This window comes from Dipodomys merriami, unplaced genomic scaffold (genome assembly GCF_024711535.1).
Source record: "Dipodomys merriami isolate MVZ:Mamm:240054 unplaced genomic scaffold, mDipMer1.0.p SCAF_8, whole genome shotgun sequence".
Taxonomy (NCBI): domain Eukaryota; kingdom Metazoa; phylum Chordata; class Mammalia; order Rodentia; family Heteromyidae; genus Dipodomys; species Dipodomys merriami.
The window spans coordinates 9,765,284-9,788,229 of NW_027206401.1; the positions used below are offsets into that span (position 1 = coordinate 9,765,284).

The 22,946-nt window shown below is 39.0% G+C and overlaps 1 protein-coding gene and 1 long non-coding RNA gene across 4 annotated transcripts in view; one reads left to right on the top strand and one right to left on the bottom strand.

Moving 5' to 3' along the window:
- Positions 1-21,397, top strand: part of Rgs17 (regulator of G protein signaling 17) — an 83,642-nt gene extending 62,245 nt beyond the window's left edge. For 2 of the 3 annotated variants that reach the window (XM_070011025.1, XM_070011023.1), the window contains exons 3-5: positions 5,474-5,563; positions 7,086-7,320; positions 14,013-21,397. In XM_070011025.1, coding sequence (XP_069867126.1) covers positions 5,474-5,563; positions 7,086-7,320; positions 14,013-14,201 — 514 coding nt within the window. In that variant the 3' untranslated portion in view covers positions 14,202-21,397. Of the gene's footprint in view, positions 1-5,473; positions 5,564-7,085; positions 7,321-13,647; positions 13,782-14,012 lie in introns of all 3 variants that reach the window. The other variant, XM_070011024.1, reaches the window with a different exon arrangement.
- LOC138819496 (uncharacterized) lies at positions 5,066-22,816 on the bottom strand. Its single transcript, XR_011369466.1, has 4 exons — positions 22,725-22,816; positions 8,545-8,637; positions 7,039-7,232; positions 5,066-5,972 (listed from the first exon to the last, which is right to left on the bottom strand). It is a non-coding gene; the product is annotated as an uncharacterized lncRNA (long non-coding RNA).
- Positions 22,817-22,946: the final 130 nt, after the last annotated feature.

Consider the following 22,946-nt stretch of genomic DNA (forward strand, 5'->3'; position numbering starts at 1 on the left):
ACGGTGTCCTGCATTCAGTCCACAGTACTGCCCCAATTAAAACAAAGAGTAACAACAAAAATTTGACTAACATACCTAAACTTACCTACACCATGGAAGCAGATTTTAGCTAGGCGATTTGCAAACATTTGAAGTTTTAAAAATATGTCAGCTTGCCAGGCGCAGGTGGCTCACGCTTGTAATCCTAGCTACTCAGGAGGCTGAGATCTGAGGATCACGGTTCAAAGCCAGCCCGGGCAGGAAAGACCATGAAACTCCTATCTCCAATAAACCACTAGAAAACTGGAAGTGGAGCTGTAGCTCAAGTGGTAAAGCGCTTGCCTTGAGCTGAAGAGCTGAGGGACAGTGCCCAGGCCCAGAGTTCAAGCCCCATGTCTGACAAAAAAAAAAAAAAAATGTCAGCTAACATAGATGGCTTGAGGTTTGAAACAAAAGTCTTCCTTTTTTTGTTATTATTTATACAACCCCAACCAGAATTATAGTGATGTAGAATCTGTTCTCCCGTGTCTCTCTTAAAACTTTTTAAATAAAAATAAGTGTTTCCTACCCATTGGTAGTTAAAAATCTTTACTACTTAATTTGTTCTAAGAATCTATGACAGTGTTCCATATTCTCCTATCATAAGGCAGCACAGAGCAAGACAACTTGTTACTGGAAAGCATAAGGACAATGTTAATAAGACCAGACCTGTCCCTTTTTAAGACTGATGTATCCCAAATCAAGTGACTTGGAACCAAGGGAGAAAACCATTGTACTTTAAAAGGTAACACAGCCATCTAGTGGAAAGATTTTTAATAGCTGATTAAGTTACTTCAGAAGCTCCGATATAGAAAACTATAGCTAAAACGGAATTAGAAACTTGTTTCTTGACATAGGACTTAGCAATGTAAAACATTTACAATCCGGAAATGTGAGACTTCTTATGTGGCCTGTGATTTTTAGACATTGCATTAACCACGTGAAAATGACCTATTTGTGTCCAGAAATGAATTACAAACTGACAAACTCAAGTTGCATTACAGAAATGTAGTAATGAAGATGAAGCTGAAGTTGCCCATTTGAGCCCCCCTGAGTGCTTATGTGTGTAAGTCCTGCATGCAGTATGACCACTGCCTTTGTGCTCTTCGTTTGGTCGTTTTGGTTTTGTTTCTTAATGGTCTTTGGTAAACTGCACCATCTCTGTTTTCCTTCCCGAATTTCCCTTTGCTGAACTTACTTTTGTTGCCAGAAAGAAGATGTACCTCTCAGGGAAGCCGTTGGCCACCACAGCCATACTGTGTTCTGTTGTTAGTGGTATTACCTCCTTCCTTCCTCTTTGAGGCTCGGTCAGCCAAACTCCCTGTAATACCTCCTTTCTGCTAACCTCACATCCCCAGCAATTGCAAAGAGGTTGCTATTCATCCTACTGGGGCCTCTGGCACAGTTCCTGCCAAGAGCTGCTAGTGTGCTGTTCACACTCAGCATACTAGTTTGCCATAGGGCAGTCTTCTCTTTGCAGATCTGTAGTAGTGTAGATAATTGAAAAGGTAAGACACCACAGTTCTGGCTTGCATGTAAAGAAAACTGGCACTGCTTGTAGAAGATGAGGACCGAGCAGAAAGGCAAAGGATCCCAGCTCCCCCCTACCCCTAGGCTCTTAATCGTGGGTATGTGAGAGTTTCCTTGTAAACAAACTAGGAATGGGGCAGGATTGACTAGACGTTGACTGAGAGAAGCAGTAAATGAATGCATGCTGATCCTGATGTGAGCTCTTTTACTGGGTTTGAAGTAAAAAAAACTCTTTGATAAAGTTGAGATGTTGAGATTCTCATTTTAATCTGCAACCAAGTTGTCTTTTTCTTTTTCTTTTCTTTTTTTTTTTCTTTTTGGTCATTTGGTTGTGGAGCTTGAACTAGGAACCTGGGTGTTATCCCTGAGTTCTTTTGCTCAAGACTGGTGCTCTTACACTTTGAGCCACAGCACCACTTCCAGTTTTTCTGGTGGTTATTGGAGATAGGAGGCTAATGGATTTGCCTGCCCAGGCTGGCTTTGAACTGCAGTCTTCAGATCTCAGCATCTCGAGTAGCTAGGATTATAGGTGTGAGCCACCCACCAGCTCCTGGCTCCAAGTTGTCCTTCTATTAGGCATTTGCCTTTTGGGTTTTTTTTTTATGGTGAAATATTTATAATTGTTCTTATCTATTACTTTATATCCTTGTGAAGCAGATTACTACTTTTATCCCTATTATAAGTGGGGAAAACAAAGCATGGAACTAAATGAGAGAAGTTTCCTGTTTGGAGTCCACGTCATTGTGTTCCTGGTTCATTATATGCTGCTCCCCTCTCCCCAGAGCCCCTCATCTGTCTATTCTCTCCTCCATTGTGATCATGCCGTTCACAGTCCCAGCCTCTACAGGACTGGATCACTCCTCTGCTAGGTATCCCTCTATCCGGGTTCCATCTAGCTACACCTGCCCATATTCAACCTAATGAATCCTTGCCTCCTCTGTGAAACCATGGGAAAATCTGACTACCAGCCTCAGTCCCTTGTTTATTTCCTTAGGATTACTCTTCATCACAACATAGATGCTAGTAAGGGCAGTTGATGAAGATTAATTGCACATTGCCAAAGTTCATTTTCTTTCTACAGAGCTAAGATTTTGTTAAAAAGTAGATCAAGAGGCAGTCCCCACAGTGAACTGTTTCTTCTTTCTCAAGTGTCTGTTATAAGTAGTTTTCGACCAAATGTGTGTCCATGTTTTACCATCTGTAGACAGGCAAGAGGTAAACACAAGCCAGTATTTTAAAACGATCATTCTAATATGGTACCATTTGGGATATTTGTAAACATCAGAGAGACAGATCTAAGAGCCAGCATTCATGCTCAGAAACTTGTGAATCAGATTCCAGATTTGTTGGGCTGCAAGAGAAGCCTATGAAGAATCATCACCCCTATCCGGAGATTCTCCCTGGGAGGTGTCCTCTTGTTTTACAGAGCTCATCCCTAGGACGACATGTGGATGTGAGCTCTCATGAAAGTCATTATGTAATCAGCAAAAAGATCTCTTTCTAATCTTCTTACTGTGTTTTAATATGTGTGTAGACATACACATACAAGATTAACAAAGCTTAGCAGAGGGAGTATTAATTCCTACTTACAAAGAATCTTTCTAGAACTCACACATAGTTCTATGTGTTATAGATGCAGGAAATTTCCACAGAATATTTTCAGTGGTACAACCACCACTTTCCAGTTTCAGAGAAGCTTTCCCAGTCAGACATATTTTGGGAAGGAATAAATCTCCTTTAAGACGTATTTGACCTGCATGGCTATTAATATACAGAGGGCTAGGGTTTCCTAGGCTACCTCAAGCTTCAGTATCAACATGCAGAGACGAAACTATGACACTGCTTTCTCTGGATCCCTTCCGAAGACTGAGTTCTCCCGACTGGGGATGGGCGGGGCGGGGGTTGCTGCCATCTTCCCACCGGCCTCCACTCTGGACCACTCACTCATTCCAGTATCAACAAGCTCTATGTTCTGCTTCCCATGGTCTTTGGGCTGCACCAGTTTTATTCCTTTGTCTCCATGGTTCTACACCAGTCAATTTGCCACGTTCCTTAATGAGTGTACAGGGGAACTCACTTAGTCTTACCACTAAATGATGATGATTATTTTCTTCGAGGGGTACCTTTTCTGATGAGCTAGTTCTTTCTGGCTTCTGCTGGGTTCTCCTTTTCCCCAGTCGGCCGGCTTCTCAGTGGGAAGGATCATCACTGTGGACACATTCTTCCCACCAATGCTTGCTTCCTGTGGTATCGAACAGCCACTGAAAAACAACTTGGATCTCCTCTTCTGTAGTAAATACACGAATGAGTGAAAAAATGCAAGAGATGCTATCTGGCCGTGTTTTGCTCTGAGAGGTCCCCATGAAGCTTCCCAACTTCTACACAGAAGATTCTAGAAATCACTGGGCTGATTTAGGAACTCAGGTTTCCCAAGGCCATTGAGTCATCCTCCTTCTGCTCCTCCCCTCCTCCCCTTCACCCATCCCCACTTCTCCTTCCTCCCTTCCCTCCTCCTCCTCTTACCCTCTTCCCTCCTCCTCCTCCTCCTCCTCCTCCTCCTCCTCCTCCTCCTCCTCCTCCTCCTCCTCCTCCTCCTCCTCCTCCTCCTCCTCCTCCTCCTTCTCCTCCACATACTAGAGATTGAATTCAGGGCCTTTTGCTTGCAAGGCAGGCACTGTACCACCTGAACCACGACTGCAGCTCCTTTTTGCCTTGGTTGTTTTTAAGGTAGAGCCTTGTTTTACGCCCAGATTGGCCTCTCTAGAGCCTCTCTGTGCTTGCCCTTGGCACTGGAGCTAACTGGTCTGCACCACTGTACCCAGACTTCATAGCTGAGATATCAGAAGTGTGCCCCTGTCCCCAGCCAATGAGGAGATGGGATCTCATGAACTCCAGCCTTGAACTCTGATCCCCGATACCTGCCTCTCAAATAGCTAGGATGATAGGCCGCTGCACTAGGCTCCTCCCTTTTTCTTTATTTCTACTCATACCCTCCCCCTTAGCTCTAGTGTGTACCCAGAGCCTTGGCTATCTCACCCCAAAGTACTGCTCAGGTGCAGTTCACTGGAGCCAAACAGTTCTTATTCTCAGTCTGGATTGCTATGGATTATCCTGGTTTCCCTAATCCTGTAGAATAGCTGAGTCCTCAGAACAGGCCTGCAGTGAAAGACAGTGGAAAAGGACTAACTGGGAAGGAGAGCAAACTCGAGCTCACGCTTCAGCAGTTCTGGTGTAAACTCAACAAAATCTTTGCTAGCTTCTGATGCCTTCTGTCTTCTTACATTCTAATAGAGACAAATATTGAAAACAAACTATGACAAGAAGTACCCAAATGTCAAAATGACTTTCCATGTAAGGGGTAATATAATAATATATTTCAATTATTAAAGCACATAGTTAGGTATATCAGAGGTGTTAAGTCACCTATATTATGTAAGGATTAAGTTAGAATGAGTAACAATATTCATTTAGGAATACTGGTTTGCTTCATCGTTTTTAATTAAAACTTATTCTTCCTTTTAATTGACACAGAATAACAATTATTATTATTATTACTTTATTTTTTATTTTTTTGCCAGTCCTGCAACTTAAACTCAGGGCCTGGGTACTGTGTTTGAGCTTCTTTGGCTCAAGGCTAGCACTCTACCACTTGAGCCACAGCACCACTTCTGGCTTTTTCTGTGGTACGGAGGAGTCGAACCCAGGGCTTCATGCAGGCTAGGCAAGCACTCTGCCACTGAGCCACCTTCCCAGCCCCAAGAATAGCCATTATTTAAAAAGTGTTATTCCTCTTTTATCCTTTAAATGTCCTCAAATAATTGACAGTAAAACACTTCACCACCAGAGGGTAGAATGTTTCTCTTGCAAAGCTATTTGTTTTCACCGACGTTCCCTTGCCACCACTGAGTGTTGTGCTGTATTTCAGCCTCACTGTTAGGAATGAAGAAAGAGGAGAGACTGCTGGGAGACCCACACACACCACCAAAATGGAGAGCATCCAGGTCCTGGAGGAATGGTGAGTGTGCTGTCCGTGCTCCAGCTGCCTCGGTTTTATATGCGGCTTGTATCTATCATCTTATGCTTCATGGTACTCCTAGTGTGAAATAAATGTCTGCACCATCTGTGAGACCATTACTTCGTAACTTTTCTGTTAGCTATATTATCTGTTAAAACATTGCTATGTTTATTGCTTTCTAGAAACAAAGAGCATTGCATGCTTCCGGTGAGAAAACTGCCTTGTTTTTTAAGTCCCTTTTCTTGCAGTTTTACGTTGATGTTTCCTTGATGAGGAAAGAGTCTAAACACATACAAAAGACACTGGATTACTCTTCAGTAGCAAAGGCAGCCCCAGGGCTGTTGGTTCTCTTCCCCTCAGAACAGATTTGCACCAAATTTCTCCAAAATGATTAGCTGAAATGTGATACCTAGGGAATAAAATCAGAATTGCAGTTGAGTTTTCATGTGATGATAGGTAAATCCTCCTTTTTTAAAATGAATTTTTAAATAATGATGCATCATGGTGATTTGAGACTTTTAAAATTATAATATTTTGGGGCTGGGAAGGTGGCTCAGTGGTAGAGCGCTTGCCTTGCATGCTCGAGGCCCTGGGTTCGATTCCTCAGCACCACATAAGCAAAAAGAAAAAAGCCGGAAGTGGCACTATGGCTCAAGTGGTAGAGCGCTAGCCTTGAGCTGAAGAGCTGAGGGACAGCGCCCAAGCCCAGAGTTTAGGCCCCACGACCGGACCCCCCCCCCCCAAAAAAATAAAATTATAATATTTTAAATGACTGAGGAGGTTCAGCCATTATGGAATAGCAACAAATATATAGTCATGAATCTACTTCAAAAACATGGTCAAAAAGTTAAAAAACAAAAAAGTAAAATAGAAGTAACTCTTGACCAAGTGTATCTGACTTAGGTCAAAGGCAAGGTCAGGATCATTTTGAACTTTAAGAAGCTCCAGGCTTCTTGCTGTCCTTTCTTTGATGCATAAGAAAATGGATCGATGACTGGTGCATTCTTCAGTATAAAATAAACACTGAAATTCTACATAGAAATGTCTGAAAATCTCCATCCCCAGCCTTCCTTTTAACAAATGTTTTAGGAAATTCTTTGACAAGTGTATAAGGCATATTTTTCCTTTAGACCTAGTAACTAATGAAAATATTTTCATTAGAGATTTCTTTTTAAAAAAATGCAGTCTTTCCTATAGCTGGAAAATGGAAATGTACATATGAAGCAATGGGGAAAAAATAGTGTTCTTTCAAGTAACAAGGTATTTCTATCCATTTGCCACATATTATGAAAAGTTCAGACATTTCCAGTCTTCATTAGTAATTTATGCTGACCATATATATCTTTGTTCCTGCATAAATGAATGATGCCAGATAAGTCCCGAAAATGACCGAGCCGGTCCCTTGCAGTATTTGAAAAGCACCAGTAGATGGCAGTAACGGAACAGATGCTCTTAGGCTCTCCCTTCTAGCTCACCTCGGTCAATTGTCTTGAACAATAATGACTTTATTCTGTCTCTGCAGTCAAAACCCCACCATGGACGAAATCTTATCCTGGTCTCAAAATTTTGACAAGATGATGAAAACTCCTGCGGGAAGAAATCTTTTCCGAGAGTTTCTCCGAACAGAGTATAGTGAAGAAAATCTACTCTTCTGGCTGGCCTGTGAAGACTTAAAGAAAGAGCAGAACAAAAAAGACATTGAAGAAAAAGCCAGAATGATATATGAAGATTACATTTCTATACTATCACCAAAAGAGGTAAAAATCTGGAAAACTTGGAGGTGGGCTTTCTAAGAACAAGGCCCCCTACAGAGGTTACTGTTCAGAATGGGCACTGGGCAGGCTGTGGACAGGTCACAATGCTTTCCGGCTAGTAATGTCTTTTCATTCCAAGAATCTCCAAGGTTCACTCATTTATCTCTGGAAGAATCATGTGTGGGATTGTACTTGTTTTTCAGAACTGGCACTCGGGAGCAGTTCAGGCAATTTCCTGTGTGTTCTATTAAAATGAAAAAGAATTTATTTGAAGGTGACACTCTCAAATTGTGATCCTCCAGCCACTTATCTGAAAAGCAAATTCATGAAGCCAAACACAGACGTTCTTAATCTTATTTCTGAAAATAGAACCCAGAAGCCTACATTCCCTTCTTTCCCTTTTTTTATTTAAATTTTGAGTGTGAAGAATTATTACTAGAAGTGAATTAGACACCTTGAATGCTCTACTACTTGAACCATACTTTTAGCTTTTTTTTTTTTTGTTGGTTGTGGGCCTTGAACTCTGGGCCTGGACACTTTCCATCAGCTCTTCAGCTCAATGCGAGTGTTCTACCACTTGAGCCACAGCGCCACTTCCGGTTTTCTGGTGGTTCATTGGAGGTAAGAGTCTCTTGAACTTTCCTGCCTGGGCTGGCTTTGAACTGTGATCCTCAGATTTCAACCTCCTGGGTAGCTAGTATTACAGGTGTGAGCCACCAGTGCCTGGTACTTTTAGCCTCTTTTGCTATAGTTACTTTACAAACAGGGTCTCACTCTTTCTTTCCCCAGCCAGCCTGGCACCACATACCTCCTGTCTCTACTTCTCAAATGGGTAATATTATGGGCATGAGCCTCTATACCTCTACTAAATTCAGTGACGGGTGAGGTAGACTGAATGATGTAGTTTAGGATAGGGGTCATTCAGAAAAAATAAAACAAGCTGGCACAAAAGTTACAAACAGGTTTGATCAGAAAGATGTCATTGAGGGCTGGGAAGGTGGCTCAGTGGTAGAGCGCTTGCCTTGTATGCCTGAGGCCCTGGGTTCGATTCCTTAGCACCATATAAGCAAAAAGAAAAAAGCCGGAAGTGGCGCTGTGGCTCAAGTGGTAGAGCGCTAGCTCTGAGCTGAAGAGCTGAGGGACAGCGCCCAGGCCCAGAGTTTAAGCCTCATGACCGGACCCCCCCCCCAAATAAGAAAGATGTCATTGAAATTATGATTGACTTACATTAGTAGTAGTCTCACCATGCATTGGGTTGTCTCTCCATAATCCATCAGCTGTGAGGACAGATGACATCACTTCACAGCATTGAAATTGCTCCTGAAAAAGGTAAAAATCATTGTTCAAAGACGGATGATAGCTGGTAGACCTAATATCCCCAGAGACAAATGTCAGGTCTTTCTCTTGCCAAAAAATATAGGGTCAGAAGATTCTTATATGATGGGATTTACTGAAGAAATCATTTCAGTCAAGCAGAGTCAAGAGTACCAAACTGTGCTGGTGGCTCACATCTATAATCCTAGGTACTCAGGAGGCTGAGATTGTGGTGCACAGCCAGCCCACTCAGGAAAAGCCATGAGACTTAACTCCAATTAACCACCAGAAAACTGGAAGTGGCGCTGTGGCTCAAAGAGGTAGACTGCTAGCTTTGAACAAAAAGGCTGAAGGAGCTGGGCGCTGGTGGCTCACGCCTGTAATCCTAGCTACTCAGGAGGTTGAGCTCTGAGGATCACAGTTCAAAGCCAGCTCATGCAAGAAAGTCCATGAGACTCTTATCTCCAATAAACCACTAGAAAACTAGAAGTGGCTCTGTGGCTCAAGTGGTAGAGCACTCATCCAGAGCTAAAGAACACAGGGACAGTGCCCAGGTCCAGAGTTCAAGCCCCACCACAGACAAAAAAAAAAAAAAAGAGCTCAGGGATAGTGCCCAGGTCCCAGGTTCAAGTCCTATGACCAATCAAATAAGAAAGATAAAGTACCAAACTACCAAGTGATAGGCACTTTTATGGATGGGTTTAATGATAATGCCAACGGTACTACATAAATGTCAAGATGTCTGGGAGATGCAAGTGCATTTTCTGGTGGGGCGTGGTTTCCCTCGCCTAGTGCCCTCGAAGGCAAGATAGTGGCCTGAAGGGTGTGGAACATCAAACCCCAAACCTATTGAGAGATAGATGTGGCCTCTGCTGACCTTTAGGCTTAGGAAAGCCCCTGAGAAGGGGCTGTTGGCCCCAGTGGTGGTCAGTCAGAACTGGAATGGATGCTTGAGAAATGTAGCTGGACGTGCATGGTTCTGAAGGTGGGGGTTGTTCCCTTTCTGCCTGCCTGCCCTCTCTCAATAGAGTACAAGCCTAGGATCTGCTCATTCCAAATGCAGTACTCCTCTAATTACAGCGAGCTGAGTCATTCCTCCATTGTCCAGAACTTTCTTCATGACTCTGCTATGGAATTCCATAAACCCAACCTTACAAACTTCAGACATGGCTGGGAAGGTAGCTTAGTGGTAGAGTGCTTGCCTTGCATGCATGAGTCCCTGGATTCAATTGCTTAGCACCACATAAGCAGAAAAAGCTGGAAGTGGCACTATGGCTCAAGTGGTAGAGCGCTAGCCTTGAGCTGAAGAGCTGCAGACAGCACCCAAGCCTAGAGTTCAGGCCCCATGACTGACCAACCTTAACCACATGTCTAGGCCCTCCCCAAGACAGGCAGGATATAATTTCCTATCATCTGGACCCTGTCAATAATATGATGATTTGATTTTATCCTATTAGTAATCTTTGCTGCAAGAGAAAATGATTACTTGCAGTAGAAATACTAAGGTGACATAATACATGACAATGTGTACAGGACAAAAATTTATTAAAATCAATAGGAGAACCATATATCTTTATTTCTATAAAATTTAATGTAGAAATACAAAATTTAGTTAAAGCTAAGAATAGAAAAGAAAATGGACTTTTGGTGGTACTGGTCCTGGTCTTGAACTAATGGGTTGGGTGCTGTCCTTGAACTTTTTACTCTGCCACTTAAGCTTCAGCCCCCACTTCTGGTTTTGGGGGTTTATTGAAGATATATCTCATGGACTTACTTCCCCTGGTGGAGCTTCAAACCATGATCCTTAGATCTCAGCCTCCTGAGCAGCTAGATTATAGGTCTGAGCCATCAGCATCCAGCAAGAAAATTTCCTTTCATAGAAGTTATAATTGATAACATTTGATATGCACTTTTGAAGAAAAAAAATCAGAATTTTCCAGGGAAAATTGTACCACATAAAGAAATTTCGGTTCAATTTAAAATAAGATAAAAATGTATTCATGATATGTAAATATATATATTTATTTCAGGAGCTTTACTTCAGGGAAGGTCTTCTGTGGGGATAAAATAACCTTTTCCAGTAAAACATTCTCAATATGATTTTCCACCAGATAAAAGATAAAAACTTCCATTGTATCCTGACAGCCAGAACAAAAGCAGGGGCAAAATTGAGTGTTCCCTTTCTACAGGAAGCAGCTATCTTAATAATGTACTTCCTTGGATAATACAACCTCCTAAGATGAACCATGGTCTCTGACTGATGGACACACTAGTGAGAGTTCTCTCTTCCTTCTCTCCTTTTCCTCCACACTCTTGCTACACCTAAGCCCCTATTGCATTTTCTGCCCAAGTCATTTGTGGAATTCCTGGGGGAGGTATTTTCATTATGACTGCAAGGTACTGTATATTACTCTTTCCTGTCTCCTGCTTCCTGTGGGGAATGAAGGATTCCAACTCCACTGAGGCCTGTCTGGGTCATTTCTGTCTTCCGATGACCAATTGTAAGCTTTCCATAATGCCAAAGTTTTCAGCAGTGCTAGTACTGCCCGTTGAATTCTGCTAAATCCATTGGAGCATCTTGCGCGCTGTCCAACTGTGGTAGAAATTATAAATGCTACTGTTGCTAAATTGTAACCTTCCCTTGCCCATTCTATCTAGATGTAAGTCTATGGAGATCAAGTAAAAGGAGAATTTTCCAGCCAGGTGCCAGTGGCTCATGCCTGTAATCCTAGCTACTCAGGAGGCTGAAATCTGAAGATCGAGGTTCAAAGCCAGCCTGGGCAGGAAAATCTGTGAGACTCTTACCTTTAATTAACTACCAAAAAAAAAAAATAATCCAGAAATAGAGCTATGGTTCAAGTAGTCCTATGGTAGCCTGGAACAAAAAGAAATTCAGGGAGAGCACCCAGTTCCTGAGTTCACGCACGCGCACACACCCACCCACCCACCCACCCCCCCCCACACACACACTTAACATTCTCTTCCCTTCAGATAAGTTCTCTGCCCTAACGAAGAGAAAGTGCTCCTTTCCTTACTTGGTAAACCTTAATAAGAGCTTTCTAGCCTAAGCGCACATACCTGAGTCTAATGGTGATGACGGCTCTAGTGCATGCTGGGAGCTTGCCTCACTACCTTGAAGCAGCCTGAAGCAAAAGATGCCACAAGATGAAACTATGGATGATATACCCAGGGGGTTAGTTTTTGTCATTTGGCCTTTCTAACCTTCTTTTGAAACAACCAACCAGATATTAAATACTTTAGCTTTCCCATTTAACCAATGTTTTATTGTTAGATTACTAAAGGTTGAGCTTTAATACTTTCTCTAATATTTTACTACTGTTCATTTGCAAAAAACACAAAAACCAAAAAGCGAGGACTCTAGATAGAATAGTCCAAGTTATTTTAGACATCTTCACATAGTATGATTTCAGTTACTAACAAGAAACCACTACACTGAATTTAGTTAGGCTATTCTTTAAGAGGTGAGTGGCCCACCCTGCTTGATTACTAACCTGAAGTTTCCTTCTCCACTGAGACAAAAAAGTTCTCTCAAGTTTCAAAGTAAAAGCACTATTTTTGTAAAAAGGGGAGTGAATGTGTTTGGTAAGCTTGTCACCCTACTGTACCATGAGATTTAAGAATAAGAAGAACCAGTTTAAACAGCAGTGTCAGTATTTTCTTAAATAGAAGCATACTGAAAAAGTTACTTTTCAATAAAATAAAAAGCACGGAAAATAAAAACTAAGATAACCATTTGTAGAATGTTTTTTTTAAATTTTATGTAGAACGTTTTTAAAAAATCTTTTTTAAAAGTTCCCAGCAAAGAAGAATATATAGTTTAGCCATGAAATGTTGAACTTTTTGTCTGGCTAAGCTACAGAAATGTAGTCTGGATCTCTCAATTTCCTGACAGATCTCATCCACCAGTTCAAGTCTGTATGAACTGTACAGCTCAGACATCCAGGACACTGCAGGGAACCGGGGAACCATCTTTCAGAGACTGGGTCCCATCACAGTCAGTCCAGACCATGGATAGAGACACTTTGCAAAATGCTTGTGATAATGTTTATTTACAGATAGGAATGGTGTCTGATGGGCATGGAATGTGGTAGAGTGCTTGCCCCTAGCATGCATGAAGCCCTGGGTTCAATTCTTTGATACCACATACACAGAAAAAGCCGGAAGTGGCGCTGTGGCTCAAGTGGTAGAACGCTAGCCTTGAGCCAGAAAAGCTCAAGGACAGTGTTCAGGCCCTGAGTTCAAGCTCCAGGACAAAGAAAGAGAAAGGGGGGGGGGAGGAAGAGAGAGAGGGAGTGAGAGAGAGGGAGAAGGAGGAAGGAAGGAAAGGGTATCTATGTATTGACAGAATTATAAATCCCAATGTTATTTAATAGTGAGAGTAGAAATAAATTGGGTTCTGAATTATTGTTTTGATTCTTACAAAGAGGTTTTTTTTTTCCTTTTCCTTTTTTTCCCTCCCTCAGTGCTAAAGATTAAACCAAGTTCATCACAACATTTGTAGGCATTTTTCTTTGTAATATGGTATGTCAGGGCAGCGTTTGAGATCTGTTCCCTTCCCCCCTCCCAAACCTTATTGCTATTTATTCCCACTTCCCTTTCCACCATGCCCTACTTGTTTAAATCTGTTAGCAATTTCATGGGAGATACTCAGTAACTAAAGAGTTTAACTTTTGTACATACTTCAGAATTCCCATTTTAATGGGTATTCTGCATTGCTACTTCCACTTCCATTCTCATCTGTGGCTTCTATCTCAAGCACTTGCCTGGCTCATGTTTAATAAAGACATCTCTGGAGCCATGCTCCATGGAAGGACGGTTCCTAGGTCTTTCCAGGTAGAGAAGACCTGGTATGTTTCTGCTTTGCCATGACCTTCCACATTCCTGCTTTGCTACTTTTGACAGTGAGCCCCACGGGGATATGAAACTGTGGAGCATCTCAGTAGGGTCAGCCTTGGGTAGTGATGTTAATTTGTTGGAGAATTCTTTTCTGATTAGACTGGTCATGGAATGTCATGGGAGCCACTCCAGCAGTTCCAGAAAAGGAGGCACTGCGATTGTTGTCTTGTCCTCAATGATGAAGGGAAATGCTTGAAATCTCCTCAATAAATGCATAGAAAAGATAAATCCGAGTAAGTCAATATATTCCATTTTTAAAAACCTAGCTCCGTTTTATCTATCACATTCAGTCTAAAGGAAGTGAACTATGCAAGACTATTTAGTCTTTGAACATTTAGCCTTAAGATTCCAGGTAGTTAAGACTTCCTCATTGAAGACCCCCTGAGAAGTCAAAAACCTACAGTTACTTGAGCTCTTTTGAAAACAGTATGTATTTATGTCTCTGCCCTTATTTATGTTTTTAGGTCAGTCTGGATTCTCGAGTTCGAGAGGTGATCAATAGGAATCTGCTGGATCCTAACCCACACATGTATGAAGACGCCCAGCTGCAGATCTATACCCTAATGCACAGAGATTCTTTCCCAAGGTTTTTGAACTCTCAGATTTATAAGTCATTTGTTGAAAGTACTGCCGGCTCTTCTTCTGAATCTTAATTTTCATTAAAAATAAAAATCATTACAGAGGGCTAGGATGGGAAATAAAAGTATTTCGGTACTGTCAGAAGTTGAGTTCCTGGAAAACTACAGGTTGGCATCCTCAGGCTACTGTGAAAATACAACCATTATTGTCCTTGTCTCCATTTATATCAAAGTTAACTGTGATTAAGTTTGGCGAGAACACCACATGAACCAATGAATTGCCAAATTGTTTGCTTTATTCAGAACTCATTCTCCTTGCAAGCAAGCCGTATCTGTAGTCCACCATCTCCCAGTGTTTCTCCAAAGACTGCATGTGCAAAGTAAAAACTGCTTCATTTGCTGCGTAGTTGACACACTATTTAATCCAATAGCGTAACTTATATCTGTATTTAAGGACTTTTGTGCAATATTGTCTTTAGAAATACTTGCCAAAAAATATTGGCTGTGGTTTGTATTTTTTAACATAATCTGAAGAGAAAAAAAGGCAGTTTTTAAATGTCAACAATGGTATTTTAACATGCTATATATATATATATATATATTGTGTTCAGTATACTCATTTTGAAGCCAATATTTCTGAAAATGGAAAAAAAAGAGCTGTTTATCTCTGTTCATTGGGAAATCCTGATGGAGATTTCTCTGGTGGTTCACTGCCAAAATGATGGCATTTCCAGGACAGAAGAGTTTGCTATGCTAAAAAATAAAAAATTAATAATAAGAAAAGAAAAAGCACAAAATAATTTGAAGATACCTTATTTCAATGACAAATCAGAGTGAGTGTTTTTAATTTTAATAGAAGAAAATGATCTATGTGCATATCAGATGTCCAATACTGTAATTTATTAAAGACTGGAGTTCTAAAACAGCTATGTAAAGTTATGTACTTCAGCAAGGGAAAAAATGAGCGTGACAGCTTAGTTTTGGGAGATAAAAAGTGATTTAATAAAGTAATGCCTACATGTAGCACTGTAAAACATTTTGGTGAATAGTCTCTCTCCGTGGCATATTTTCTTTGAAAGTGAAATCCAGTGGAAAGCTGTTTTTTACTAATGGAAGGTTTTATTAGAAAGTTATGAAAAAGATAACTCTTTACTTCAGACCTTAACTGTTTTCACATAGTATCTTCAGAATGAATTATTTTCAAGCTTTCAAAACTGAACTGCTATTCCTCATCTGTAATTAGAAGGCAGTACAGTACTCAAATGTTTTAGCTGCCATATGATTTTTTTTCTATAATTACACTAAATGTCTAAGATAGAAAACTTGCCTGGTACAGGCACGCACTTCTGACATTCAAGAAAACGATAATCCTATCGTGCACAAAAATGATATAATCAGTGTCATATTTATATTGAGATGTAACATTTGAATATTAATGTCCCCTGGAGACTATTTTTTTAAATCTTAAAATGAATGAGTATAATACTGAGTAATCTAAAAATGAAAGTTTTAAAAAAGATTTCTATCCATTAAGAACACTGGCCTTATATTCCGGATGATATTAGAACTATAGGTTTTCTTTGTCATTTTTTAACTACCTCTCATTTTTTAATTTATTAAACATTTTTAAAAATGACAAGTTTGAGATTTTCTTTTTAAATTTCTTTTACTTGAAAAGTTGACATTGTATGCTTCTTTTTTTCCATACACTTATAACATTTCAAGACTTGTTTTTGTTAAGTGAGTTTGTTTTTGTAATCTATATCGAATTCAGGAGGCATGGTTAAAAGGGCTATTATCTATTCCCTATGCAAATCTTTTCACTGTTGCAGTGTTGGACAAAATGGGATTTTAAAATGATTTGCAAAGTAAAAAAAAAAACAAAAACAAATGTTCTGTTTACACTGGCGTTGCTGACTATCCTGGCGTACCCAGCACTTTTAAAGACATTATTTATGAACATGTAGTTAAAATGCAAGATAGCAAATATTTATAATAATTTCTTCTAACAGTTGTCTGTTTTATTTCCTGAAGTGTATGTTAAGACATATTTTATCCATGTCACTTAGACATTTTTGAATAGTAGTTTTCAGTAATACATTGAAAAAATAGCTACAAAGATGTTTACAAAAAGTCATATTTTTCCTAAAGAGTAATGAAAAACCTAAAAAAAGTCATTGCTTCTATTGTGAAGTTCTATTGTTCCTAAATCATTTAAATTTTTTTCTTGACAATTTAGAATTGTGTTCATTACGCTACTGTGATATATATGCTTATTATATGGTATAGTATCATACTTGTTGAGGCACAATCAACTGGTGCACACGACTAGAAGATATGTAATATACTCTGATACTGCATGCATGTATCTTTTTCATTGTAGACTTTATTATCCTCTTGATGTTACTATATATGATGGTAACCTGGTAGTCATAAGCTATCTTTATAAGATACTTTGGACTATTAGAGGAAATGTCTGTTTGACAACAGGTTTAATAATTTACCAAATGCAAAGGGGCCCTCATAGAGCAACCCAGCCTCTGTCCTTGGAAGTTGTAGAATTGAGATTTGAGGTTCATGTGGCTTGATTATGGAGTTAAGAAGGAATTCAGAGCAGATTTGCACACCACATGTTGGCGATCATGCACATGAGCATTTCTGTGCTAAACTGACACGTGGGGGCAGGGGGGGAATTCTCATTTAATTTCAAAATGTATCAAGTTTCCGAAAATATCTCTGTGTACTTGCAACTAGGTATGGTATAATTTCTTCTGTTTAAGTTACAGAACTATAATAAACAAACTAAAAAGCCCTCCATTGGTGTCTATGCTACCATTTCCCAGAGTACAATATTTGCTTTATTAGAGTTTGATTTTCTCTTGGTGAGTAGATTCCTCTCTCTGGAAATCTTAGCACTTTAAAAGGAGCACTTTGTGTTTTACATTGCCAAAATAACTTTCTATACTGTTAGAATCTGCTGCTGGGAATAGAAAGAGGTTAATGCACTTTTTGTAGTATCCAACTGCAGGGGTATGTATCATGGAAAGAAATGAAGAGTATAGAGATTGTGTATATTTATGTAAATTGGAAACATAGATTTCTTCAGAGATTGATTACATACATATATCTCAGTGATGATGGATGGATGACTTTTCTTTATTCTAGCTCATTATTATTATGGTATCTGAAGTTAGAATAGGTTCTCTGACAGTGTTACAGAACTTATGAATAGAACAAAATAGAAGTTTGCTAGTGAAGTTATGAAATGCAATAGTCAAGACATTGTCTCTCACGCACATAACCAGTGCTGATAGCTGGCCATGGTGCATGGGGTATTTATTAGTATCCTTCAATGGTGTGTAGTATAAAATATGTATCATATTTATTTGATAGATGTTTTGTAAAAGAAATGTATAAATAGGAAAATAATGTTTATTTGTTTGGGAGCAAATACATATTTCATCCCATTGAGCTGATTTACAGTAATACCTCATTCTCAGTTTTGAGTTTATTCATTTTTATATGAACCTATAAATGATGAAAAAAGTTTTACTGTCATTGTGATAAGTTACATTTGCAAGAAATACAAAATACTAGGTGCTTTGTCAAACATATGTAAAGGGAAGGAATTCAAGACACAATCAGAAGCTAGGAAAATAAGAACCTTAAAATTTTTAAATTTCTTAAACCCATCCAGAATGCCTATACAATGAACCTTAGCAAATAAGAACTTTGAATACTTTGAACTTGTTACACTGACAACCCAGTTTGAAATATGGTGAAGATATTTCAAAAAATTTGTCCTTCTATTTACATGGACAGTTTTCAACTTTAATTTTCAAATTATATTTTGCAAACATGTATATTTAAGTCTTTTTCAGTTTTTAAACTTCTGAACATACAATGTTATCCCAAGAAAACAGTATATAATCTGTAAACCTTTAGTAATTTTTCATTTGCTACAATTGCAAGTATAACTCAATAAAGCTGATACCAAAAAACTTGCTTCAGATCATCTTTGCCAAACATACAATAGCTTTGCAATACACATCAGTTATAAGTATCATTTCCAAATTCCAGGCTTTGATTTCTTCGTTAGTATTATAAAAAAATGATTACTTTTTCAGGTATAGTCTATCCAACTGAAGACCATATCATTTCACATTGGTTAATAAGGATATTCCAGATCTTGTTTGCAGAGGAAACAATATGAAAGACAACAGTGTTGCCCTAAGAGCTTACCAATCAGTCTGCAGACTAACTTGATTGCTTTGACTAAAGCTCTAAGATGGCCAGGTTCTGGTGGTTCATGCCTGTCTCCTAGTTACTCAAGAGGCTGAGATCTGAGGATTGTAGCTGCAAGCTAGCCCAGGCTGGACAGTACCAAGTACATGAGACTCCTATCCAATGAGCCACCAGAAATCCAAAAGTAGAGCCGTGGCTCTAAGTGGTAGAGCTCTAGTCTCGAGCAAAAATGCTCAGGGACCGGGCCCAGGTCCTGAGTTCAAGCCCCATGGCCAACAAAAAAAATTTTTTTAAAAAAGCAAGGAAAAAAAAGTTCTAAAATGACTAAAGGAATGATCTTAAACACCAATGATACTGACCAAATTTCATGTTTGTAATATACTATATGTGCAACCTGAAGTTCACTTTTTCTTCATCACATCTTAATCTCATTTTTATTGTATTGCAGTTTTATCACTTTAAGTCTGTTGACTTACACCTGTTCTCACAGCACTGGCTGTATTAAAATGATTCCACATGCAGTCCTTACTAACAGAATGTCTGGACACAAGATTCACCTGGGAATATAGTAGAGGAACACCAGGGACTTAGAACAGTAAGCGTGATTTCCAGTAATATTTCTTTCTCCCATGATGGGGGGTAGGTACATCATTTGTCCTCTCTAAATCTGTTTCCTTATATCTAAATGAGGAATATTAATTGAGAGGATGTTACATATAATTTATAGAGGTATGACAGCTCAGTAATAATCTTCATTTTTCAAGAACATCTTCAAAAATGTAGGTACTATTTCTGTTTTTTAGAAATATACTTAAAAGGGCTAAGAAGGTGGCTCAGTGGTAGAGTGTTTTCCTTGTATGCACAAGGACCTGGGTTTGATTCCTCAGCACCACCAGCTGGAAGTGGTGCCATGGCTCATGTAGTAAAGCTCTATCCTTGAGCTGAAGAGCTGAGGGACAGTGCCCAGGCCCAGAGTTCAGGCCCCACAACGGACAAAAAAAAAAAAAAAAGAAATACACTTAAATATTTTATTATTCTTACATAAACTACAACCAAGCTTATTTTAAGGTGAAGTTACATCAGTGGTTTTAATATTCAAATCACTATGTTCAGTTCATTAGCATCCCACCAAATCTAGAAACATTATTTTTCCTTGTCTAGAAATGTTCCTTTCAAATACATGTACAATTTTAGATATAAATATAATAGAAGTAAAAAATGTTCCCCATGATAGAAATAATATAAAATCAAGTAACTTAAATTTATAAATGGCTGAAAGTAAGTTAATTAGAGACTAAGCATTAGAAGACTTCCTTTTTAATAGGAATATGATTTTCTTTTAACTATTTTACCATGAATTTGTGAAAAGAAAATTTAATGAAAGTGGTTATGTGTTCATAAATTTTTCATTAAATTTTTTCACTTACTTGGGACACAAGTAATAAACCAATGTTGATTCGTTAAGTCTATACTTAACAGTCTATACTATACAGATTTCCTTAGCTTTAACTTACGACTCGTCCCCGAATCCCATTCAGGGTTCCATAGTACATTTAGTTGTCATGTCTCTAGGCTCCTTTAAATTGTGAGTTTCTCAAATCTTTCCCTGTTCTGACTACCTTGACAATTTTGAGGAGTTCTGATATTTCTCAGAATATCATTCTGTTGGGACCAATTGTTTTTTTCATAAATGGGAGGTTTTGGATGTGGGAAGGAATAGTGCTATCCCTATGAGATGACATCAAAGGTACAAGCCACTAGTACGATGATTATCATGAGAATTTCAGGTTCTCTAGCTGTTTATGTCCATGGAGATGCTTGATGTATTGCCAAGTAGACTTTTCTGCTATAAGTTAATAGGTTCTATGGATCTCTAAGGGGGCTGGGAAAGTGGCTCAGTAGTAGAGTAGTAGAGTGTTTGCCTTACATGCATGAGGCCCTGGGTTCGATTCCTCAGCATCACATAAGCAGAAAAGGCTGGAAGTGGCACTGTGGCTCAAGTGAGCTGAAGAGCTGAGGGACAGTGCCCAGGCACAGAGTTCAGGCTCCATGACCCACAAAAAAAAAAAAAAAAAGAAAAAGAAAAAAAAAGATCCATAAGGTGTGCTATGAAGAAAATACAATGAACTGGAAAGTGAAATAGGATACAATTCCAAAAGAGTTGAATGTTCACTTAATAGAGATGAGAGATAATGTTTTAACTTCAGACTATCTACCTTTACCACACTTTGAGTATTAAAGATCTCCATCTTTCTTATTGTATGATATAAATTTATAATCATTTTACTACTTTTCTATATGTGCTCCACTGAACAATGTACACAGTATTGACGTAATGTTTAAAAAATAACTTGATATTTCTTCCCTGGCTTTAACCTAGTTGTCATAAATACAATGCCCTGTATGTGATTTTAAGATATTAAAATGAATTTCAATGCATTTAATTCTGTAAAATTTATTGTATTGAACATGCATATTTTCTTACTACCATGTTCATTACATTTACTAATCTGTATTTTGGGTTCAACCAGTATTTCTTACTTGACTATACAGAAGTTTTGAATGCATGAATAAACTTACAAAGACCATGCTTGGTAATTTTGTGATGCCAAATTAACTGTAGGTATTTAACAATTGAATAGAAAATCCAAGTTGATTTTCCTCTAATTTAAATTTTTATGGGTTTTTATTCCCCTTTCCTTGAACCTATTTTTATCATTTTATCTATGTACATTAATAGACTTCCTGAAAAATGCTAGAATTTTCACCATGTAATAGAATTTGAGCATGACAATGATATAAGAAAATTCAGAAGTCTCTATATTTTGAATTTTTAAATAAGTCAACAGCTGTTTTCATTTAGCTACATTATGGAAACCTATGGATATCATTGTAAAATGCATATGCATTACATTAACTTTCTTAAAATGTTTTGAATTAATAAAAGAATTGAATGTATCCTTAGAACAGTTATTGTTTCCTCATTGGAGTAACACTACAGGGATAAAACAGACATTCACAAGTTTAAATTGTCTGTGCACTGAAGGAAAATAAAATTCCAAATGGATTCTTTACATTTCTCTATAAGTATTGATTACAATTTTGCACCCCTTATAAATAATAAAATATATTCTTGAAATAACTTCCATTTTGAGAATTCAACTGAGGGACACATGCTGAACTCAAATTACTCACCATTTTTACATTTTTAGTACATATTTTTATTGTAAACATACTGTACAGAGGGGTTACAGTTTCATGAGTAAGGTAATGAGTACATTCCTATAGAGCGTTGTTACTTCCTCCTTCCTTTTTCCCCTACCACCTCTTTCACCATTTATTTCTTTGGTTAAAAAAAAAGTGACATGAGTTTAGAGTTAGGGAATCAAAATTGTTCATGGAGATATAAGCAACCTGGGAGTCCTGATACTCAGATAAAATTTAAAAATAAAGATAGGTTCCAACCTTATTGTACAAGAAAGCATTTTATGAAGTTCTATGAACTTGAACAGAGAAATGTACAAACTAAGGAAATATAGAGGTAATTAGTTGAAGTAAATTAGTAGCAAAACTACTTTTCTATTCCTCGAGGTATATCATTTTTCCAATTCATCTTACAATTGTATATACAGTAGCACTAATAGCAACAAAGGAAATTCAGTTGTGTAGAATTTTATGCTTGTTAGTTTGTTAGATGACTGAAGAATATTTTCACTTTTACGATTTTCCACTTTTACCACGATTGTTTTATACAAAGAACAAATTAGAAGGTCTTTCAGTACAACATTCTTCTGAACATTGAACAGCGAAACACCACTTAATAGAGCTGTCCAAATCAGGCAGTAGGAATTCCAAGACTGATGCCCTTGCATCTCCAGGAATATATTGGTTGTGCTTACCCCCTCATATCCATTTTCCTGGTGGACTGTGAACAAGTCCTTTAAAAACTGTGAAAACATGGTATCAATAATAAGTTTCAGTATTCTCAGCACCTATCCACAGGTGTCATTTGAGGGAGGAGGAAGGAAAAGGCAAAATATGGCAGAGACTATCTGAAAAATAAAGCAAAAAAGTACTGGAGGCTCAAGTGGTAGGAGCACCTGTCTAGTATGCGGAGGATGTGAGTTCAAACTCCACTATTAATAGGCATGTTTGATCAAGAAAAAGGAAGAGTAGTAAACACCCCAAATATTCTCTCTTGAGACTACTGGGAGCAGAGGTGACCTCTGCCCCTGCAGTGCGCGTCCTTGGCGGTTACCACCCAGTGGCAACTGGGTACAGATCCCGTCGGTAGAACCGCAATCTGCTGCTTTCCCCGGCCAGCCCCAGTCCCCGCAGGCCCGCAATACTCACCTGGGCCTACAGCGGTGCCCGGCGCCTGGGCCCGCCCCGGGCCCGCCCCATCCATTCTCCACCCCGCCCCTCCACTTTTGGTCCAGGACCTTCAGCAACGTTCCCACGCTTTTCCGGAAGTTTTCACCAATGCTTCCGGTTGGTCCTTTCAAGGGCGGGGGGGGAGGGGTTAGACTCTGGGCGGGGCGGAGCTCTCACAGTGTCGCGAGACTTGAGGCTGTT